The sequence below is a fragment of the Microcebus murinus genome, chromosome 19 (genome assembly GCF_040939455.1).
Source record: "Microcebus murinus isolate Inina chromosome 19, M.murinus_Inina_mat1.0, whole genome shotgun sequence".
Classification (NCBI taxonomy): domain Eukaryota; kingdom Metazoa; phylum Chordata; class Mammalia; order Primates; family Cheirogaleidae; genus Microcebus; species Microcebus murinus.
This window is the reverse complement of record NC_134122.1, coordinates 21451154-21473503: the sequence shown is the minus strand read 5'-3', so window position 1 is coordinate 21473503 and position 22350 is coordinate 21451154. Positions and strand designations below refer to the sequence as shown.

Sequence of the window (22350 nt, the reverse complement as noted above, 5' to 3'; positions counted from 1 at the left end):
TGCTCTAGAAAGGCTGCCTTTTTGCTTAGAGCTTGCTGGAAACACACTGGTAAATTTTTACACTGCCTTTGTTTAAATATCCTACAGAAGGAATGCATTTGGGAAAACAGACCTATCAGATGACTACCTGGCTGCTTAATCTTTCAAGCCATGCAAGTACTTACTTACACACTAGCATGACCCGGTGAGCAGCAGGTGGAGAGCGCCCAGGGCACTGCCTGCCAGGTCTGAAAGCAAGCCCAGAACCTCAGTGCTGCTCCTCCCTGCCCTAGCCAGGAACCAGCAAATACCTGAGCCACAAGCTCCCTCTCCCCAACCAAACTTCAACCAACGTGATTTGCATCTCCTAGTAACTCACCCCAGAAATGGTCCACTTTGGTCTGCTCACGAATCAGAGACTCGTCCAGCACGGGAGGCCGCAGAGACACAGCGCCCTGCAGACTCTTAGAGCCGCCCTGGCTGGCACCTGAGGATGTGACCTGCCTGGACACGTGGTTGATACTAAAAGCCACTTTGTTTGCACTTCTGCGTTGTTTTACTGTTCTAAAAAAAGAAAGAAAGAAAAGAAAAAAGAAGTTTATAGGCTTTTCCTAGTAAATACAAAATGATTAGATTTTACCAACACAAAGTCTTTGAGAGTAAACATAGCATTTGGATGCAAACCATTTTCTTATGCCTTTTCTGTTGCAATGAATCATCTATTGATTTAAAAAGGAATTTTTAAACTGGAGTTCAAAAACTTCCTCTAAAATGGTAAACACGAAATAATTTTAAGATTATTTTGGGCCCCACAACCCAAAAACAGTTTTACCTAAAAACAAAAATGGGCCAGGGATGGTGGTTCACACCTGTAATCCTAGCACTTTGGGAGGCCAAAGTAGGAGGACCACTTGAGGCCAGGAGTTCAAGACCAGACTCAGCAACATATTGAGACCCCGTCTCTATAAAAAATTTAAAATAAATGAGCCAGGTGTTGTGGTGCACACCTATACTACTCAGGAGACTGCTACTCTGCTACTCAGGAGACTGAGGCAGGAGGATCCCCTGAACCTAGGAAATTGAGATTACAGGGAGCTATGATCATGCCACTGGTGACAGAGCAAGACCCTGTCTCTAAATAAATTAAATATATAAATCCTAAAAATAAAAAACTCTATGATTTATAAATTTAACCCCTCCCCTTTTCTAAACAAGTAACTGTACACACATAAATATCCCATGCTATTTTTTAGTCACGGTAAAGATGGAACTGTGTTAAGTATAGCAAGAATAGGCAGTCATGTAAAATGATTTCTGCATTTTATTCACCACAAATAATAAAGCCCTCACAAATGAATGTCTTACAAACATTCCCCATCAAGTAGGACACATAGGCCAATGGAAGGAGACTCTCCCCCTCAGAGGGAACCGGTGGTGGAAGGCAGCAGTGACACACGGCAGTGGAAAACCTGCCCACATGAGTGCAGAGCAGCCACACCTGGTCTCAGTGTCAGCAGGCGATACTGGCTTCTGCGTTATCTCGGCATAACCGACGTGCTGACAAGGAGCTGCGCACTGCAATCAACTGGTTCTCAGTGGCCACCATGAACCCATGAGTCTCCCAGGGGGCAGTCTGGGCTCTGGACATTGCTCTGGATAAAACCGCCCAGGTGACTGTGGTGCTGGGAAAACACCCACTGGGAGGCACTATGACAAATCCTTGCACAGCGCTACCTGACCTCAGCAATCCCACCACCCCTTGCCCCAGCCACCGTCTCGTTCTTGAGAGAGATCAGACACACGTCACTCTTACGCAAGCAGTGTGAATGAGGCTGTCCTGGTCACGTGCTCGCTACATGGATGAAGACCTTGCAGACTGTGCTCCTTCCCGTGAAGAAGTGGTGAAGGGCACAGGAGAGCTCGGCGTCACAGACACAGGCTAACAACTAGACTTCACGTGTGTGTCAGTGAATACACAGATTCTCATAAACAGACTTAAATCATGAGCGATGCAGAGGTCATATACCACACCCTGTGGTGACCTTCTAGGACTCCCTCCTTCCCCAACAGTGGAACCTCAGTTCCAGCACAAGGATAATGAAGCTCTAAACCGTGAGCTTCTGTGCTGTGGCCGGGGTGTACCTGCAATCTCGCAGAACACCCACACCCAGCCACCCACGTACTCCAGAGTGAGTTTCAGTCTCCATCTGTAGCAAGGCCAGGACCATGTGTGGTGGATCTGCATGTGGGTACACGCACGTACACACACATCCTTAAATTCAGGAGAGTAAGTTTGCCTCTACACACCAGAAAAAGGTTGTGTAGTTTTATCAGGTACCAGAAATCACATGACGACAAAGCTAAGTGGCACTCACCTGGCCACTCCATCCTTGAGGGAGCCAGCGCTGCTGGTGCAGGAGTGAGCTCCCATGGCCTGGCCATCCCCTGAGGGGTGAGCTGTCGTGACCAGGCGCAGACTACGGCGGGACATCCTCGGAGAATCAAACACAGGGTCCAGTTTGTGCTCAGTCTCAAAATCCAGAGCATCAGAAGAATAACTTGAACTAGAAGGAAAAAGCTTATCTGAGATAAATAATGCTTAGTTTTCAATAATGTCCCAGTTTTCAAACAAAATGAATAAATCATAAACAGGAGGTATAATCTATTATGAATTTTAAAGAGCAACTATTATTGTGTGACATTACCGTAAAGCAAGAGTAAGATGGCACACCAGTCAGCCAACACCTTACACTTACACCACTCTGACTTCACGTGCAGCTGTTTAACAGCAGACTCCCCAGATGCCTAAGGATGGCAATCTAGAACCTACCGCAAGAAGAACTGCTTCAGGACATGCTAAATCCCTAAGAATCTCCACCTATGGGTAATTATGTCAACAATATTAAAAATCAGAGTACATTTACTAGCAGACACTGTGGCTGATAAAGCAGTTAATAAGACAGTGACCACAACATGAAATTTAACATGCCAGCATGTCGCTGGGTGAATCCTAGTGAGCTGCAAAAGGAGAGGCGAGTGGCTGAGCATCAACACTAAGGACCAACTCAGAAGCACTTTGAGTCTGTGACGAAGAAAAGCCACTTCCAACAGTTCCCACTTAATTACATTACTAAACTAACATAATTAAATGAAAAGATGTACTCTTGTGTGTGACTAACAAGTTTTTCCAAATTAAAAAACACAGACTGAGCATCTATCCCACTCCTTGCTGGGCGGGGGTCACATGTCCCCAGCCACCCAGTCCAGGCAGCCCCCCTTTCACTGCAGACTATGGTAACCCAGGCAGCACAAAGCACCTTGAGAGAAGAGGCGCGATGGGAAGATTCTGCCTTGGGGAGGGGCACAGGCGGGGAACGGTTTAGAGATCAGAGCTTAGCGTTTCCTGATGTGAGAGAAAACGCGGCAGGCGGCAGGCACGGTGACAGCTGGGGGACAGCCAAGGAGGAGAGCAGAAGCCCCCTGGCTGCAGAAGCCTCAGGTCCTGCTGGGGAGTCTATCCCCACTGAGGCAGATGTGCCACGGGGCACCTGAGAGGCACTGCCAGGCAGTGGGACAAGCAGCTCCCGCTTAGCAGGCAGGGCCTGGCCAACGATCCAGAAATCAACAGTAACAAGCAGTCTCTGAGAAAGTAAATCGGCTTAAAAGCATTTTTGCATTACATTTTACATTATACAAATGTTTTCAGAAACATATTCATCATAAATGATCCAAGACACCAGGAAATACATTCAATCAAACCCAGAGTAAGTTAACACCAACTGCTCCAGGTTGTCATGTGCACTTAGTGTGTCACACAGTTCAAGACAGCAGCTCTCCTTAACTTGGGCTGGGGTGGGGACAGGAGAGAAAAGGCACAAGAGCACGTTGAATCCTCAGCACGGATACTAAGCTAGACCTCATTTCAGCATAATCTAAAACATGGTTAGTTTTCTTCTGGAAGAATATTTTATGCAATCTTGATTTTAGTTTAAGAAAACCATGTCATTTCAAATCAGAATCTGTCACATAGGTATGGACCAACACAGCCTCTGCTTCCAACTCATCACTCTGATACTCTTCATCTAACGCATGGGTTTCAGGTCTTGTGGGATCCTGGCTTTCCAACACAAACCTGGAATGCCTTTCCAACCAGAGGGCACTGTACACACTTGCTCATTTGGCTAGAAAGAGGCTGGGAAGGAAGCTGTGTAGAAGAATGTCTTGCAAGAGCCTGGGAAATGTCCACCCACAGGGTCCGGTCCACCTACATGACATGTTGCCACGAGAAAAACAGAAGACCTATGTATACTGTCACATAAAGACCTCCAAGCCACACTGTTACATGGAAAAGAAAGTACTCCGGTATCATCCCATTCATGCTAAAACAAACTGTGAACTAAAACCCATGTTCTCTATGTGCAGACATGTGAAAGCATGGAACAGATCTGAATGGCTCCTCCCGTGCTGGTCACATGGTCCTGAGAGCACTTGGCTCTGAGCTGGACAGCGCTGAGCTTCTGATTAAGGCAACACAGCAGTGTCTACGAGGGGAAGGAGGGAGGAGAGGAGATGAGGGACCAGCAAGGCCAGTGCTCCGAATCCAAAGACCTGAATTTCTAGTCCTTGTCCTGCAGAGAGCAGGTGCCCAACTCAGGCACATCCCAAGTCTCGGCTGCTTGTCCACCGCACCGGTGAGCTCACAGCCCCTCCTGACTCCAGCACCATGAGTCCACCACTTCTGTGGTTCAGGACATCACAAGCCACTCGCATTTGCGGGCCCAAGCTGCACCCAGCCACCATCTGTGACATGGGTCCCACAGATGAGTGTGCCCAGGACCCCCGAAGGAGGGCTCCAACATCCACAGGAAACAGGACAGGGCACTCTCGCTGTCCTGAGAGGCAACAAAGCCCCATCGAGGTGTGGTATGGAAGCACTTTATCAATTTTTCTGTCTGTTTGGAGGGGACTCACAATTGAAAGCAGAGGTGTGCCATATAGGATTAGAATCGGCGACATAACCAGGGTATAGAAAGAGGAGGACTAAGGCCCTGAAGATGACTTAGCTCATCCTTAGAGTGTGAGATTTTATTTTATTTCTCTCATTAGTTACACACTGTGCTTTCTAAAATTTGTGCTATTTAGATGTACTTTTTAAGAGACTGAAAAAAGTATACAATTGAAAACCAGAAGTAAATATAGACACCAGGCAGTGATAAATCATGGGAGTGTGGCATTCTGCCCAACAAAAAGCACATGGGGTCACACTCTACTAATGCTGACTCCGCTGTGCTGTCCTCAGAGTGGCTGGTGGCCACCAGGAAGGGTGTGCGGAAAGAACAAGTCACAGCCAGGAGTCAGGTCAAACCCTGTGGTTCAGAATGCTGCAAATCTGAACGTAACGGCTGCACTTTGAAGCAATAAACTCAAACCTCTGGCTCCTGCTCACCCATCATTTAGGATCTTCCGCTACTGTGGCTTCAGCTAGCAGTCTGTCCCTACCCCTGCCAGTGTCAGGCTTCCCTTCCTCGAGTAAGAAGGAGCCCCAACTGCCTGTGAGCCCTGAGCCAGAACACGGGCAATTTCTAACTCAAACTGAACTGTCAGCTCTCGCTAAGGCCTGAGTCTGCCGACCTTCAAACCAGCACTATACAACAGTTCTCTGAGGTCTCAGGCCTTCTGACTTGGACTGGAACTTACACCGTTGGCTCTCCTGCACCTCCAGCTTGCCGATTCACCCTGCGTATCTTGGGTCTCAGCAGCCTCTGAAATTACACGAGCCGATTCCCCTTCGTCAGTCTCTCTCCATGCACGCACGCACACATGCATGCGCACATACACACACACACACACGCACACATTGCCACACCTCCCATCCTGCTCCAATGGAAAAGGCACCCCAGAGCCACACTTGTGTGCTCTGGACAAAGTCCCACGCTTAGAGACTCTCCTTTTCTGTCACTGCCTTCTCTCTCCCTACCTCCAGTTTCTCTCTGCTGCTCCTACCACAAGCATGAGACATGCCTACAGTTTGCCCATGGTAAAAAACAGACAAGCTCCCTCACCAGCCAGGGAGGTCAAAATACATTCTCCCGGCCAGCCCCTCCAGCCACTGCGTCTGGCCTCCGCACCCTCAAGGCCCTCAAGCTGCCTGTCGGCCCCCTGGCTTCCATTTGGCTGATTTACAGTTGGGCCTGTCTTTGCCTTCCTTGACCTTCTAGCAGCATCCAGCCCCACAGACAAACACCCATTCGTTCCTGAAACCCTCTCTTCTCTGGCTTCCAGGCCGACGCCATGTGGCCACCTCCACGCCTCTCTTTCCTGTGGCAACACCCACCCCCGCCAGAGGAGGACATTCGAGCACTCATGTCTCCAGCCCCCTGACCTGCACAGGCAGGGAAGGAGTCCTCCTTTGACCATGAAGACCACGGCCACGATATCAAGGCTGGGGATTTCATCACAGGTGGCTCGAGCTGACAACACTGACCAACCTAAGTCTCCCAAAGCACGGGCAGCCCAACACTGTGGGCCTCCCAAGGAGGTGACAGGGAGCTGCGTTCCCCTGATACCCTCTGCCATGGAGTTGTGCTCATAAAGAAATAAATAGGAAAGTGACCAAATTTCTAGATCTAACTACCAAGTTTACCAGAAATGCAGATTAAGACATAAGAGGGAAATTATCCTAATACAACATGAGGAGCCTATTTGGGTTGATTAAAAAAATTGATTGTGAAAAAAAATTCAAGGATTTGAGAAACTGGAACACTGAGTGAATATGACACATAAAGGAGCCTTTTAGGCCGGGCACAGTGGCTCATGCCTGTAATCCTAGCACTCTGGGAGGCCGAGGCGGGCAGATTGCTCGAGGTCAGGAGTTCGAAACCAGCCTGAGGAAGAGCAAGACCCCGTCTCTACTATAAATAGAAAAAAATTAATTGGCCAATTAATATATATAGAAAAATTAGCCAGGCATGGTGGCGCATACCTGTAGTCCCAGCTACTCGGGAGGCTGAGGCAGCAGGATTGCTTGAGCCCAGGAGTTTGAGGTTGCTGTGAGCTAGGCTGACGCCACAGCACTCACTCTAGCCTGGGCAACAAAGCAAGACTCTGTCTCAAAAAAAAAAAAAAGGGAGCCTTTTAAATTACTGGACTTGTTACTGTGTGACACTGGTAGTTTGGTTAGTTACCTTAAAACACCATTATCTTTTAGAGATCTGCTTCTACATAATCCCGTGGAGAGGGGAGGGAGCTGAAGCTAGTGATGGGCAAATGCGACTGTCATTGTCTCTCAATTTGTACCTGGTTTGACATTTTTCCAAAAGAGAAAAAAAAATTAATTAAATAAACTGAGTGGCCAAGATGTTGGAAGACCCTTTATGTGTTTATCAAAACTTCTAACAAATAAGACAGCACTGTGCTGGACACTGGGTGGTCACGAGGAATGTGGGAACAAATCCCTGTGGGAGAAGGGGTGCAGTTTGGATACAGCCGCTCCACCTGGGGGCTACAGGAAAGAAGCTGAGATTTGAGGAGACTTCATAAAGAGGAAGGCAGGCCAGGTGGGACCGTATTGCTTGAGGACACCAGGAAGAACCCGAGAAGCCAGCCCCAGGCCCAGGCGCCCCTGAGGCACCGCCTCCAGCTCCCTGCCATGGGTGTGCACCCCCACACACACACACACCACGGTGGGGCCTCCTCGGTCAGCTCTCTGGCCCCCGGGCCCAGTGGCCCTCTCACTCAGAGGGTCAGATGAAACGTGCTGATGACTGGCTCAGGACCTCACACGTCTCCTCCTGTGGACTGGCCAGGTATTCCCCACCCTCTCCTCCTCTGCTCCCCCAGCTGCCCAAGCCAGGAATAAGAATGCTAGCCTGGCCTGCACCTGTCCATCAGCAAGACCCTTCCACAGTCTGGGCCGCCAGTGGGCCTCTCCTCCCTGCTTCGACTGTGTCCTAGACAAGCCGGATACCCTCTGGCTTGCAGCGGCCTCCTCACAGAGCTCCTTCTGTTGAAACCCTTCAATGCTCCCCACTCCCCCTGACAAAGTCCAGCTCCCCGCACAGCTCACAGCACACCTGGCCAGCGCTGCCTGGACTCCCTCCCTCGTTCCTCACTCCACCCGCCACGGGTCTGACCACAAGCAGCGCAGAAGGCTGGCTGTGAACGTCACTGACATTAAGTATTGCTCTCCCAAGGTAGAGAACAGACATAGGCATTTTAAAACTTATATTTAAAATAAGTCAGAAAAGCTAAAACTAAATTATCAATAATCACTATTTTTATGCTCCACTAAACAGAGGAAAGAATAATTTTACCTGAGTTGGCCACGTTTTTGCTCTAAAACCCTACAGGACTCTTAACAAAAACAGAGTCTGTTGCTATGGCAAGTGTGATCTAGAATTATGAATAAAAACTCAATCATCAAATGTGAGATTTAACTAATACCATTAAAAAGTATTTTTCTTAGGCCAGGCATGGTGACTCACGCCTGTAATCCGAGCACTCTGGGAGGCTGAGGCGGGGGGATTGCTCAAGGTCAGGAGTTCGAAACCAGCCTGAGTGAGACCCCGTCTCTACTAAAAATAGAAAGAAATTAATTGGCCAACTAATATATATAGAAAAAATTAGCCGGGTATGGTGGTGCATGCCTGTAATCTCAGCTATTGGGAGGCTGAGGCAGCAGGATTGCTTGAGCCCAGGAGTTTGAGGTTGCTGTGAGCTAGGCTGATGCCACAGCACTCACTCTAGCCTGGGCAACAAAGCGAGACTCTGTCTCAAAACAAAAAAAAGTATTTTTCTTAAAATATCTTCTAATTTTCTTAAGGTTTCAATTATGTTTTCACCCTTTAGAAGATAAGTCACTGAAAACACCACACGTGCATTTTCCTGGTGAGCCGCAAACACCCCGCCGCAGGCACACCCTAACCCGTCCAACCCGCACCTTCCCTGGGCACAAACCTATCATTTCCTAATGTGTCAGTTTCAATTCAAACACCTTTTCTGCTTGATAAACTAGAAATGTCAAGGGCAGGTCAGCAACTTTTAAAGCTCAAACTTCAAGGTTCGGAAATTGGAAGATGGATAAAAACAGAAAGCTGAGCGTCTAAGGGCAACTCTTGAAACCTCAGGCTAGGTCAAAATTATTGCATGATGCCTCCTTCCAAAAAAGCTGTTATTTCTATTAACTTTAAAATACCAAGCCATTAATACAGAACACTGGCCATAACCACAAAGATTTATTCTCAAGATCACAACCACTTGGGTGGAGTCTAAAACAGCATGCCACTCGTTATGACTAAGCACCAAGTCACCACAACAAACAGGTTAAGAAATGCACAGCTTTCAGCAACCGCACAGCTTTCAGCAACTGCACAACTTCCATGTCACCTTTGTAGTTTGGTAAAGCCATAACATAACAAAGTTTACAGCACTTTTACTTTCAGGCAGTAAGCAGGCTCGGCAACGACAGCCGTCGTGGGCGCACACTCACCTGAGAGCGTACGTGTAGCCAGAGTTCTCCGGCACACACTGCGGAGGGGTGTACATGTGGAGCCGAGAAAAGTCCATGTTCACGACCTCAGGTCATACTGCAGAAGGTGGAGAAAAAGGCAATGCACAGTGTTTAACAGGGCTAGAAAATACACACAAGTCCCAACTGTTTGAGTCAACCTGTGTTACACACATAAGACTAAACGTCACAGTAAAAACTAATGAAAAAGCCAGCAGTCGTGTTTCTGAATTTTTTTCGGACAAAGGAGACAGGTTTTTCATAGTTTGAAGTCCAAGAACACTTCTGTTACATTCAGTGCCTAATATAACGTATCCATGAAAACGTAACAAGGTGAAAGGCTTGACTTTCACCAGACTGACTACTTACAATTATGAAAGCTGGAGCACTCTCAAAGAAATATTGAAAGTAGCTCAGAACCCTTTTCAAAATGTATTTTTAAATTCTTGAAGGTGTCAAAATGTTCCTAGTCTTTTGAAATAAATTATTATTATTAAGCAAAATAAGAGCTGATTCTTGTTCCACGGCCAAAAAGCAGCACTGCACTCTCCCAGACAAAAACTGTCACCAGCACCTCAGAGTCACAAACAAACTGCAGGATGGATAATAAAGTCAACACACTGTTTACACTTTGTCCCCCACAAGTAAACATAGATTTTTAAGAAATGATAAAGTATTGAGCATACTGTTTCTTAGATTGTCATCTAGATTTCTTTGGAATGACTCAAACTTTCCTCTGGCTAAAAATATCCAAACATAATATACTCCAAATTAAAAAAAAAGTCCTCTTAGTAATAATGTTAATCATAATCTATTGTTGAAAAGCATAAGGAAGATAAAACTAAAAACAAAGAACATCCTGGATAAAAAATATGTATGTATAAATGACTGAAGTCTATAAACTAAGCCAAGAGTACATCGATTCTTAACACTTTCTTTGAAATAGCCCGAACAGTCTTTTAAAAATTAGGCCAGGTACAAAATTGGCTCACACCTGTAATTCCAGCACTCTGAAAGGCCGAGGTAGGAAGATTGCGTGAGCTCAGAAGTTCCAGACTAGCCTAAGCAAGAGTAAGACTCGGTCTCTACTAAAAACAGAAAAATTAGCCAGGCGTGGTGGTGCCTATAGTACCAGCTACTTGGGAGGCTGAGGAAGGAGGATTGCTTGAGCCCAGGAGTTTGAGGTTGCAGTGAACTATGATGACACCATACCACTGCACTACAGCTTGGGCAACACAGAGAGACCCTGTCTCAAAAAAAAAAAAAAAAAAATTAAGCACACATAGAAGTAAAGACCACTACTTTTTTTTTTTTTTTTTTGAGACAGAGTCTCACTTTGTTGCCCAGGCTAGAGTGAGTGCTATGGCGTCAGCCTAGCTCACAGCAACCTCAAACTCCTGGGCTTAAGCAATCCTCCTGCCTCAGCCTCCCAAGTAGCTGGCACTACAGGCATGTGCCACCATGCCTGGCTCATTTTTTTCTATATATATTAGTTGGCCAATTAATTTCTTTCTATTTATAGTAGAGATGGGGTCTTGCTCTTGCTCAGGCTGGTCTCGAACTCCTGACCTTGAGCAATCTGCCCACCTCGGCCTCCCAGAGTGCTAGGATTACAGGCGTGAGCCACCCCACCTGGCCTGACCACTATTTACACATAACAATTCTACTACTCCTACCCATTTCAAAAAATATCACAAAACACTTGTATTAAAAATTTTTTTTCAAAATTCTTCAGTTCTTTTCAAAGACTGAAAAGAACTAGCCCACAGACTCTACCCAGAACATACATTCAACAAGTATAATTCATTATTATTTGGCTTTGTGATAATTTATACTTCAACGTCTTTTTGCAAATAAAATTGACTAATCCATGTAATGTTTAATACCTGTTCAACGGCCTTGACCTCTCCCTTGTCTACTTGACCCTAACTACAACATCTAAATGCAGACTGTGCCCCCCACACACACAGAGGAGCCACCCTCTGGCCTCTGGCTCTCCAACTATGGGCTGCCCGGGCTCTTTAAGGGCACCCAAGGCTCGGCTCATGACCCTGGCTTACACTGTCACCGAGGAACAGAGCCCCAGCTGCTATGTAACAATGGGTTCTGACAGGGCTCCTGTTTAGTGACAACTTACTCAGCAACCACCCAGTGCTGGGCTCAGAAGCAGTGTGACACCTCTAGGGTGGACTCGGGCTAATTCAGGACTGGGCAGCCAGGCCCGAGAACAGGAAAGCAAGAAAGGGGGCAGTGAGGAAACAATGTCACACTCACAGGTCAGCAGCAGCTGCGGCAGAGATGGGAAGCAGAAAGCATGCGATTATAGACCCTTAATCTCTCTCCATCATTCCAATTTCGCTTTCATAATCGCATGGATTTTAAGTTTATGTTCTCCAGTGAAACACAGAGAAGTATAAAACTGTGTGCAAAGCTTGACTTTCCGTTTCTTCATACCTCAAAACAAGGAAACAGCCCCTTAGCCCATCTGATTCGGCCCCAGACTTACTGGATCCCAGACAGGTCCAGGGAACCTACTAGCCATTACTTCTCAGCCCCGACAGGTGCAAAAGGCCAAACGTGCAAAGCAGAAGAACCTCAGAAGGAGGCAGAGCCAGAGGCTGTGACAACCGGACCCAGGGTCTGAAGACGGTGCTCAACACGCCCTTGGCTACCTATGCAAGTGGCAGGGCTGGGTGACAGGAGGAGGGGAGACCACTCCCAGCACTAGCATGTGCCAGTTCCCCACACACAGGGAGGCCCTCCTCCTCCCATCTCATGCCTTCCCTCCCTCCTCCTTCTCCCTTAACAGACCATGACATTTTAAATTTAATCTTTAGTCCTCTACAAACTGGGTATTAAATAAAATTGTAGGCTAAAATAACGTCAAAGAAAGGAATAAATGAAATCCTGCCTGCAAGGCAGTGCCTGACAGATGACACATACTCTGATGTTCACTACGATTATCCCACGGAATAAGGTATATGGCCTGTGTTTTTAATTTTTTTAAATATTGTTTTTCCTTTCGGTTTAGCAATCCCTGAGATGGAGTACTCATTCACCCCTGCCCTAAATAAAAATCACAAGCCGGGCATCTCACAGCAAGTCACTACCTAACAGCAAAAGTGCTGTGGTGACACAGGTCTATGGATGACTAAAGTAAGTGCTTAGCATTTTCAAACCGACACTGCTACTAATTAAAGCCCAAAATGTAACATGAGAGCCTTCTTCTTTGTATCATGCCCAGCAGGGGAGGCTGCCTGGGTTGGTCCCAGTCTAAGTGACTCAAGGGAGACCTGATTTGCATTAATAATCTGAACAGTAATGAAACAGTTAAGTGAAAAAATGGACTGGAAATGTTTTCGACTGCATCAGAAACACTTGGAGAGAATCTTAAGTCAGCCCTGTGTACAGATGTGCTATGAGGAAAGGCCTTGGATTTTGCTCCCCGCCTGCCCAGGCCCTTCCTAGCTGCCCTGTGCCTAGTGCTGCCCCGGGGTGAGCCTGTAGAAGCCGTGTTCCTTGTGCATGCGCCAGACTACAGGAAGGACACGGGCCAACTGGGACCCAGGTTCGTGCAGGATGCAGAGATGGGAGCTGGGCCTCAGAGAGCTGGTCGGCAGGCTGGCCAGCTCAGGTGCCACCACGGTAACTATGGGAGGAACCCCCTGGGGCTGGTCGGAGAGGGCTCCTGTAGGACAGGTGGGGGAAGACCCAGCATCACTAGAGACGCACACACCTCGGGAGACAACAACAAACCCTATGACTCACATCCGAAGCTTCCCCTCAGAAAACATCAACAGGAGTCGTCACTGATCCAAGGGAGGGACACACAGGCCCCTCCCCGGCAGCTCTCCAGGAAGCCCCATTCACCACAAGCCCCACGCCCTGGGGAGCTCATGCCCTGGGGAGCTCTGAGCCGCAGCCCAGGCCGTCCCGCCTCCCACGGGCCAGGGTGGACCCTGACTCTACCTACCTGGGCTTCACCTGACCCTTCCCTCAGGGACCTTCAGAGAGACACAGTGCACACCCACACGCAAGTGTGTACACACGTACACACACACACACACACACACACACACACACACACACACACAAACATACAGACGCTTGTTCTAACTCCGCCCTCTCTAATCCTTAATCACCCCAGGGCTTGGTTTTCAAATGGCAACTAGGCCAGTTATCGGGTGGTTCATTTAGGTCCATTGTAAAGAATTTCTTTTAAAACTAAAATTCTGAGGTGCTCCTTTAAACATCACTACTAAATCTTAAAATAATTATTGTGCTTAGACCTTAATCCTGTTAAAACTAAATGATGTAGAGACTAATACAAACATTATTTTCCTTACAGATTTAAAACAATCAGAAATTGAGTTAGAAATGAATGCTGTCTGAAGACCATGCTCAGTGTGATCACGTCTACAACGTGACACACAGAAGCGGCACTGCGTCTCTAATTCCATTCTGAGGGAGCAAAACAATGTTAGTTTATGAAAAACTGATGATTTATGAACTTAAATACAGCAAATCAGAAACAAATGACTATAACCTAAAAATATTTAAAAGGGCTTTACAGAATGCTACTTTTTTATATATATACACATACACAACCACATGAATATGTTTTTAAATTTGGTGGTAAATTCTGGGGAAAGGGACTTCTACTTCTTATTTAGCCCTTACTGCATTGCTTGAAAATTTTTTGAAAGAGTAGCTATTGGTTTTCTAATTTGAAAAATTAACCCAATAAATATTATTTTCAAAAAGAAACAAATTTCATCTTCACTTGTGAGTAGTACAGGGCAGCCAGACCTCTTGGATTCAATTTAAGCTCTTCCACTAAGTTAAGTTAGCTGTGAGAACCTGGGGGCAGCAGGTGCTCCCCGACTGCAGAAAGGTAGTGGTGGCAGAGCCTCCACCTGCCTGCTGGGGGTCGAGTCAAGCAATGCACCTGCACCAGGCCTGCTCAACGCTCCTCCTAGGGCAGGCTGTCAGGAGCAGGTCTGTACCGGAAGTTTCTAGCCAAGATGCAATCAATGTTCCTTTATTTTTTATTTATTTATGACAATCTGTGGGCTGCATGTCAAATCTTGTTATGTGAATATAACATGCAGCGATCAACTTGGGGTATTTAGGGTGTCCACCACCCACGTGCAATACATTTGTGTTAAGTGTCATCACCCTACTCTGCTCTCCAACACTGACACCTACTTCTGTCTTGCTGTGTCTTTGGCCACTTCTCTCCATCCTCCCCTTATGCCCCGCTCAGCTGTCCCAGTTTCTTATCTCTACTTTTTTTGGAAATGAGAAACAGCAGGAAGAGGTACAGGCTGGATGGGTTTGTTTACATCAGGAAAACAGCTCTGCGTGCTAAGGAAGACCATCCCCATGAGAAGACTGAGTATCTCAGGGATATCTCCTAATGGTAAGAGCTCTAGATCTTCTTCACCAAAACCCTGATTCCTCTTACAGTGACAGTCACACTGTTTCAGCAAAAGCCCAGCATCAAGTTTAGTTTGAAACACAGAAACATCAAATAATTTCTTTTTTTGTATTTGCTTCACCCTAGAGTGCACTAAATTTCCTCATAGCCAGTACAATTAGAGGGCTGCCCACGTTATTTCTACTGGAAAGAACTTGTCTACAGCCAGTGGCCACACCCAAAAGCACTCCTCCTACACAGTGCTAGATCCCCAGAGGCACTGTGACAGCTTTTAATTTGCATTTCTTTAGCTATCAATGACTCCAAACATCCTTTTGCGTCCCTCTAGCTGTATTTTTACCCCATGAGGAGATCTGCCTTTTTCTCAGTGTTTTATAGGGCCACACACACACAAGGGTATTAACTTTACACACCCCAAACATGCCCGGGACAGCCTGTCATGCACAGTGTCTGGTCCTTCCCTGAGCTCAGAATACGTGAACTGGCTGCCATGCATCCTGCCGCTCTTGCTGCTTTGACTTTTACATTTCAAGCCATTTATAATTTATTTGTCCATCTGTAACTCAAGTTTGTACACAAGGAGGCAAGCACTTGGCTTTATGCTGACCATTTCCACTCAGATTCACACAACCAAGTCACCCTGGCCTGCTCCACCCCTGTCTGCCCACACATGCCATCTCTTGCTGGCTCCTGCAGGCGCTGACTCTCTGGAGCTCCAGTCTTGCCCCTGCAAGCCCATCCTCACCAACAGAACCTGAATGACGATCTCGCTCCCTCCAACTCCTGCTATGGCTCCCTGAAAACAAGTGGCCCTTGTCCAAATGTCCCCAGCTCACACAACTCCCTCAGGGTCACCCTGGCTGCAGGGGTCCTCTCTGCTCTTTCCTTGTGGCATGCGTCCTCTTGTCTGGGGTGCCCTCTGCATTTCCTGACCCTCTTCCCCATCCCCTTGGTCTAGTTACACCCTAAACTCTGCCTGGCCGACTTCTCCTTATCCTTAGCTTTCATCGAGATGCTACCTCCAGGAAGCTCCCTCAAAACTACCCCTACCCCACCCGTTAGTGCCCATGGTGCCCACGCCGCCGACCACTTAACACAAACCGTGGTAATTATGTATTAATGACTCCTTCTCTCCAGCTGGACCTTGGAACTCTGAGAGCAGCAACTGTGCCGTGGTCACCTGCAGACCTAACCCTCACTTCCAGAACAAACGGCTCTGCATGTGCCTACACAGCAGGAGGGACACCGCCCTGCACCTTGCCTTAGCTGCCACTGAGCTGAACACTCCTGCACCCCCACCACTCTCTGCTCCCTGTCCAACTACACCCCAGAAAATCATGCCCAAAGTGCTACAAGAATTTATGAAAAGCCATACGAGTCATGTGTACTTGGGCTCTCTTTGTGCCTTCGCCTAGTAGAATAAGCTTTCTTACATTTCTTCATCTAGTAGAACAGTCATGTTGGCTGTCTCATTCCCAGTTGTGACTGGTGCTGCAACAGACATCCACGCCATTCCCAAGTCACCCTTTAATGCTCTGACAGACGTCCACACTGTTCCCAAGTCAGCCTTTAAGGGGCTCTGTCTTTCCCACATGAAGTGTCAGGCTAAAGGTGAGCATTTTCCAGTTTGGAAGAGGTTCATAGCATAAAAATAGCAAGTAAGAAACACATAACTTGATCTGTTTTTCATATTCCATTTATAGCTTACATCTTCCAATATTGTTAATTTAAGATCAAAATAAAATAAATAGAAGGACTAAGAACAAGGCAACCAGAGAAAGGGCTGCTCTGTTTTCAAACTACACATGCCCAGGGAGCCTCTCCCTCCCGCTGGGAACCAGCGAACCAAACATCTGGATGTGATCACTTCCACCCTGCTTGTCTGTGACCGGCAGTTTAATTCTGCACAAATGTCAAAAAACGCCTGTCGCACAAACCTCACTGCCTGAACTAAAATTTACAACCTACAGCCACTCACTTATTCAACTAGATGAAAACAAAAGCACCAACCTAACAAGTATGCTTAATTACAGATACAATTTAAACTGTAAGAACTGAAGAATTATACAAGTTGCTTAATGGGGTAGAGTCAATTGTAATATCTGATTATAATAAATAATACATAATTAGCAGCAACATCATGTTCTCTGTTTTCCACCTGTCATCTCCAAATTTATTTTGGCCCAGTGGATGAAAACTGCTTCCAACACAGATCCAGCAGGTCTAGTCTCCTCTATCCAAATACCAAGGGGGTAAGCAGTCCAAAATAGCAATTAGTTCCAAATTTAGGAGCAAGAGGAAGAAGGAAACTAGAGCACATTTTCAACCAGTAAGTGTTAATGCAACGCTCCAGCAGGCAGCAACGGCACAACTACTCACTGAGCAATCGCAGCTGCAAGTTGAGTACAGCGTCACAGTGCTCCACAGCCCAGACTGTCTTGTTTCCAGCCTGCCTTATGAGCACAGATGCGGGAACACCCTCTGATTTGTTCAGGACCACGTGGGCTGAATAACCAGGCGGCTTTATAAGGCACACTACAATTCCCTGGACTCTGGTTCACCCTGAAGCATGAGCACACTGAAGGATGTGGTGTCACCCTGTCACCACCTCTCCTAAAACATTGCATGGCATTTACTATTCATTTAAAGCCCATTTACATTGGCTTTATTTTCAGAATCTGGAAACACTATTAAGTGGACTGTTCAGGAGATCATTTGATTATCATAAATTCAGGATCAGAAACAATGGTTGTGACCTGACAACACACTCCATAAAATACCAGCATTCTTTGGAAACAGGTCACCCATGAATTTCCAGTTAAAAATGATGTATTGAACATAGATGTTAGCTTTCAGTCTCTTGCAGGCACCCCTTTGAAAAGGGGTTACTTTTTAAAGGCATATATTAATGAGAGCACAAAGGGAGAGAATAGAATAGCAAAAAACTTCTGGAAGCTAGACAGAAGAATGAAAACTGACTCAGGCCAGAAAAATGTGAATTGTAAACCTGCAATGGGACCGATGAGACACAATCTAATTTTCATCATGGAACCCTCAAAAGGCTCAAGAATTAGTGGCACCTGTGTACATTTGGAAGTAAAAGTGTAAGATAGAACCAAGATACAGGAGGAATTGAATACTGAAAGTCTGTTTAAGCAGCAGTTAGGTAATACCACATGATCATCTCAATTGGTGCAGAAAAAACACCTAGCAAACCCCAACACCTTTCATGATGAAAACACTCAACAAACTAGGAAAAGAAGGGAACTTCCTCCACACGATAAAGAACATCTATGAAAAAAATCTACAGCTAACACCATATTCAAAGGTGAAAGACTGAAAGCTTTCCCCTAAGAGCAGGAACAAGACAAGGATGCCCACTTTCACCACTGCTATTCAACACTGCACTGCAAGTGCTAGCCAGAGCAATTAGTCAAGAAAAAAGAAAAAAGGGGGAAAAAGGCAAAATGGAAAGGAAAACGTACAACTACCTTTATTCTCAGATGACTGATCTCATATATAGAAAGGCCTAAATAATCCACCAAAAAACTGTTAGAATAAACAAATTCAGCAAAGTTGCAAGATCAACACAAAAATCAGTTGCATTTCTATACACTGGCCATGAACAATCTGAAAGTGAAATTAAGAAAATAATTCCTTTTACAATAACATCAAAAAGAATAAAAAACTTAGGAGTAAATTTAATCAAAGAAGTACAAGACTTACACACTAAAGATGGCAAAACACTGTTGAAAGAAATTAAAGACCTACGTAAACAGAAAAACATGCCATGTTCATGGATATAAAAACGTAATATTGTTAAGACGGCAATACTACCCAAATGCTGTACAGAGTCAATATAATCTCTATCAAAATCCCAATGGGGCTTTTTTGCAGCTATGGAAAAGCTCACCCTTAAATTCCTATGGAACTGCAATGGGTCCCAAATAGCAAAAAACAATCTTAAAGAAGAACAAAGTTGGAGGACTCGCACTTGCCAACTTTGAAACTTACTACACAACAGTATGGTACAGTGTAAGAACTGACATACAGACAACAGAACTGAGAGTCCAGAACATCAGTGTACATCTATGGTCAACTGACTTTGACAAGGGTGTCAACACCACTCAACAGGGAAAGAACTCTCTTCAACAAATGATGCTACAACAATTGGATTTCTACATGCAAAATAATGAAGTTAGATCCCTACCTCACACCATACACAAAAATGAACTCAAAATGGATTAAAAGCCTAAATATAAGACCTAAAATAATAAATCTCTTAAAACATAGGGATAAATCTTCATGACCTTGGATTTAGCAAAGGATTCTTAGGTATGACACCAAAAGAAAAAAAAATAGATAAATTGGACTTCAACAATTTGTGCATCAAAGGATACTATCAAGAGTGATGAGACAACTCAAAGAATAGGAGAAAGTACATTAATCATATATCCAATGAAAGTCTAGTGTCCAAAATATATAAAGAACTCTTACAACTCAAGAAAAAGACAATGCAACTTAAAAACAAGGAAACAACCTGAATAGACATTTCTCCAAAGATACACAAATGACCAATAAGGACACGAAATGATGTTCAATGTCATGAGGGAAATGCAAATCAAAACCAAATGAGATATCACTTCACACCCACTAGGATAGTCATAATTAAAAAAAAAAAAAAAGGAAGAAAATAACAAGCGTTGGCAAGGATGTGGAGAAAGTGAAGCTCTCACACACTGTTGGTGCAGCCACTATGAAAAAGTCTGGCAGTTCCTCAAAAAGCTAAACATAGTTACATAGGACCCAGCAACTCCATTCCTGGGTATATACCCAAAGAATTGAAAATGAGTGCTCAGACTCATAACACAAATATTTATAGCTGCATTACTCAAAATAGTCAACAGGTGGAAAACAACCCAAACGTCCATTAACAGATGAACGGATAAACAAAACAGTATATCAATATACAACGAAAATTTATTTAACCATAAAACGGAATGAAATACTGGTACATGCTATAACATGGATGAACACTGAAGACACTACCTTAAGTAAAAGCAGCCAGATGCAAGGGCTACATATTGTATGAGTCTATTTATATGAAACATCCAGAACAGGCACATCCAGAGACAGAAAGCAGAGTAGTGGCTGCCAGGGGCTGGGGAGAAAGAGGAGTGAGACTGACTGCTCAGTGGGTACGGGGTTTCTGTTTAGAGTGATGAAGAAGTTCTGGAACTAGAAGGTGGTGACGGTTGCACAACACTGTGAATATACTTAATATAATACCACTGAACTCTACAGTTTAAAATGGTAAATTCTGTGTGTATTTTAATACAATAAAAAAACAGGTGAATGAGAAGATACTGCATTTATAAAGTACGAACATGTTGCTAAATTTGAGAGGAGAAAAAAAAGAGGTCTAGGAAATTTAAAACATGATGGCCAAATTAAAATGCTAAATAGATGAACTGGAAGAAAAGATTAAGGAAAGCTCCTAGAAAGTGGAACAAAAATGGAAAATAGGAGAAATAAAGACAAGAAAATTAGCACACCAGCCCAAGAGGTCCAATGCCCAAATAACAGCATTTCCAAAACGCGCAGGAAAAAAGTAAACAAAGAAGAGGAAATTATTATGGAAATAACTTCAGAAAATTCTCCAGAACGAACGATCAGGAGTTTCCAGAATTAAAGGAACTATGGAGTAGCCAAAAAAAAAAAAAAAAAACAGACGAAAAGACATCAAAACACATTTCTGCACACCGAAGGCAGCGGGAGAAAAAGCAGATTGTACAAAGGATCTCACACCAAGGATTAGAATTAGAGCAGCACAGCATTTCAGTAGCACTGCTCAGAGTGAAAAGACAAAATTAGGAGTTTTCCGCCGGAATCACACCGCCAGGCGAACCAACGACGACGCGCCCCGGGAGAGCAGACCCCTTCCGACCGCCCGAGCCCGGCCTTACCGCCCAGGGCCGCGGGGACGACCACGACAGCGGCAGTGACCGCGCTGTCTCCACCCGGCAGGTGCCCCGGGCCCGCCCCGCCCCCGGCGCGGGGTCCACACCCGCCCGCGCAGCGCGCCCGGGGACTGGGCGGCAAAGGCGCCCCGCGACGGGACACGCGGGGCCGGGACGCTCGGCATTCCGAGCCCGGCCGGGGCCCCGCGGCCGAGACCCGAGAGCGACCCCTGCCCGCTCTTCCCCCGAGAACGGCCGCGGCGGAGGAGGGCGCGGGCCACAGCGGAGGGCGGAGGCGGCCGTTGGAGGACCAGGCGGGCCCGCGGCTCCGCTCGTTCCCGCCGGCCCGGCCCGCAGCCCGCCCTGAGGGGCTCTCCGGGCCCCAGCTCCCGCCCGAGCCCGGGCCCCAGCGACCCCCACCGCGACCCTCGCCTGGGCCGCCCCACCGGACCCTGTGGGCCGCCAGCACTCACCTGCTCGTGCCGCCGCCCTAGGCCTCGTCCGCGCCGCCCAGGCCCAAGAGGACGCGAAGCCTGCGCCAGCCAATCGCGCGCCGCGCCCCGAGCCAGGGCGGGAGCAATGCAGACGTTCACCAATCCCGAGCTCGCGACTTGAAGCTCCCTGGCCAATGACGGGGCGGCTGCTGGTCGCGGGAGCCGCGGACGGGGAGGGGCCGGGGCCGCGTCACCGGGCGGGGCGGCTTCAGGGGGCGCAACCCGAGGAGGGGCAGCACGCCTGAGGCCGGTCCCCGCCCAGCCCCTGGGTCTTTGCAGCCAAAACACTTGGCTGTTTGCACCTCCCGCGCCGTGGCTCAGGAGACAGCGGCAGTCTGCGGAGCCTCGGCCTGCGCGCGCAGCCTCCCCTGCTCCGCAGCCCCCAGGCCCACTGCATGCTTCCACGCCGTTCCTCTGCAGCCCCCCGGGCCCACCGCCTGCCACCAATCCCCTGCCCTGCAGCCCACCGCGTGCCCACGCCCCTCTGCTCTTCAGCCCCCCAGCCCCACCACGTGCCCGCATCCCTCTGCTCTGCAGCCCCCCAGGCCCACGACGTGCCCCCACCCGGTTCCTCTGTAGCCCACCAGGCCGGCCCACTGTGTTATCCTTCCCCCTCCAAGCCGCAGGCTCCCCCTAGGGGCCCCTGTGCACCGCCCCGGCCCCCAGGCCCCCAAGACACTCTCTTTGGACCGCACTAGGAGAAAGCTGGATGCACCTTCTGCTCGGTCTGGCTGGTTGCAGGGCTGGCTTTTCCTGCGTGGAATTCACAGGTTTCCTTTTCCACGTGCTGGGAAGTGCACCAAAGATTGCAAATATCACTTTGCTCTTTGCATGTTTTAACTGAAGTATAATTTAAGTAAGGTAAGATTCACCTTTCTAAAATATGTGGTTCACTGTGTTTTGACAAATATATACAGCTTTGTGACTGCCGTGGCAATCAAAATACAGCACGTTTCCTTCTTACTCCCAGAA

The 22350-nt window shown here is 47.0% G+C and overlaps 1 protein-coding gene across 10 annotated transcripts in view; it reads right to left on the bottom strand.

The window, feature by feature from the left end:
* The window catches only part of SUN1 (Sad1 and UNC84 domain containing 1), a 54886-nt gene extending 33474 nt beyond the window's left edge, over nucleotides 1-21412 (bottom strand). For all 10 annotated transcript variants that reach the window (XM_012759100.3, XM_075995220.1, XM_075995222.1 and 7 more), the window contains exons 1-4: nucleotides 21358-21412; nucleotides 9467-9563; nucleotides 2355-2543; nucleotides 359-543 (exon numbers count right to left, since the gene is read on the bottom strand). In XM_012759100.3, the coding sequence (XP_012614554.1) occupies nucleotides 359-543; nucleotides 2355-2543; nucleotides 9467-9543 (451 nt within the window). In that variant the 5' untranslated portion in view covers nucleotides 9544-9563; nucleotides 21358-21412. The remainder of the gene's footprint in view (nucleotides 1-358; nucleotides 544-2354; nucleotides 2544-9466; nucleotides 9564-21357) is intronic.
* Between the last annotated feature and the right edge of the window lie 938 nt (nucleotides 21413-22350).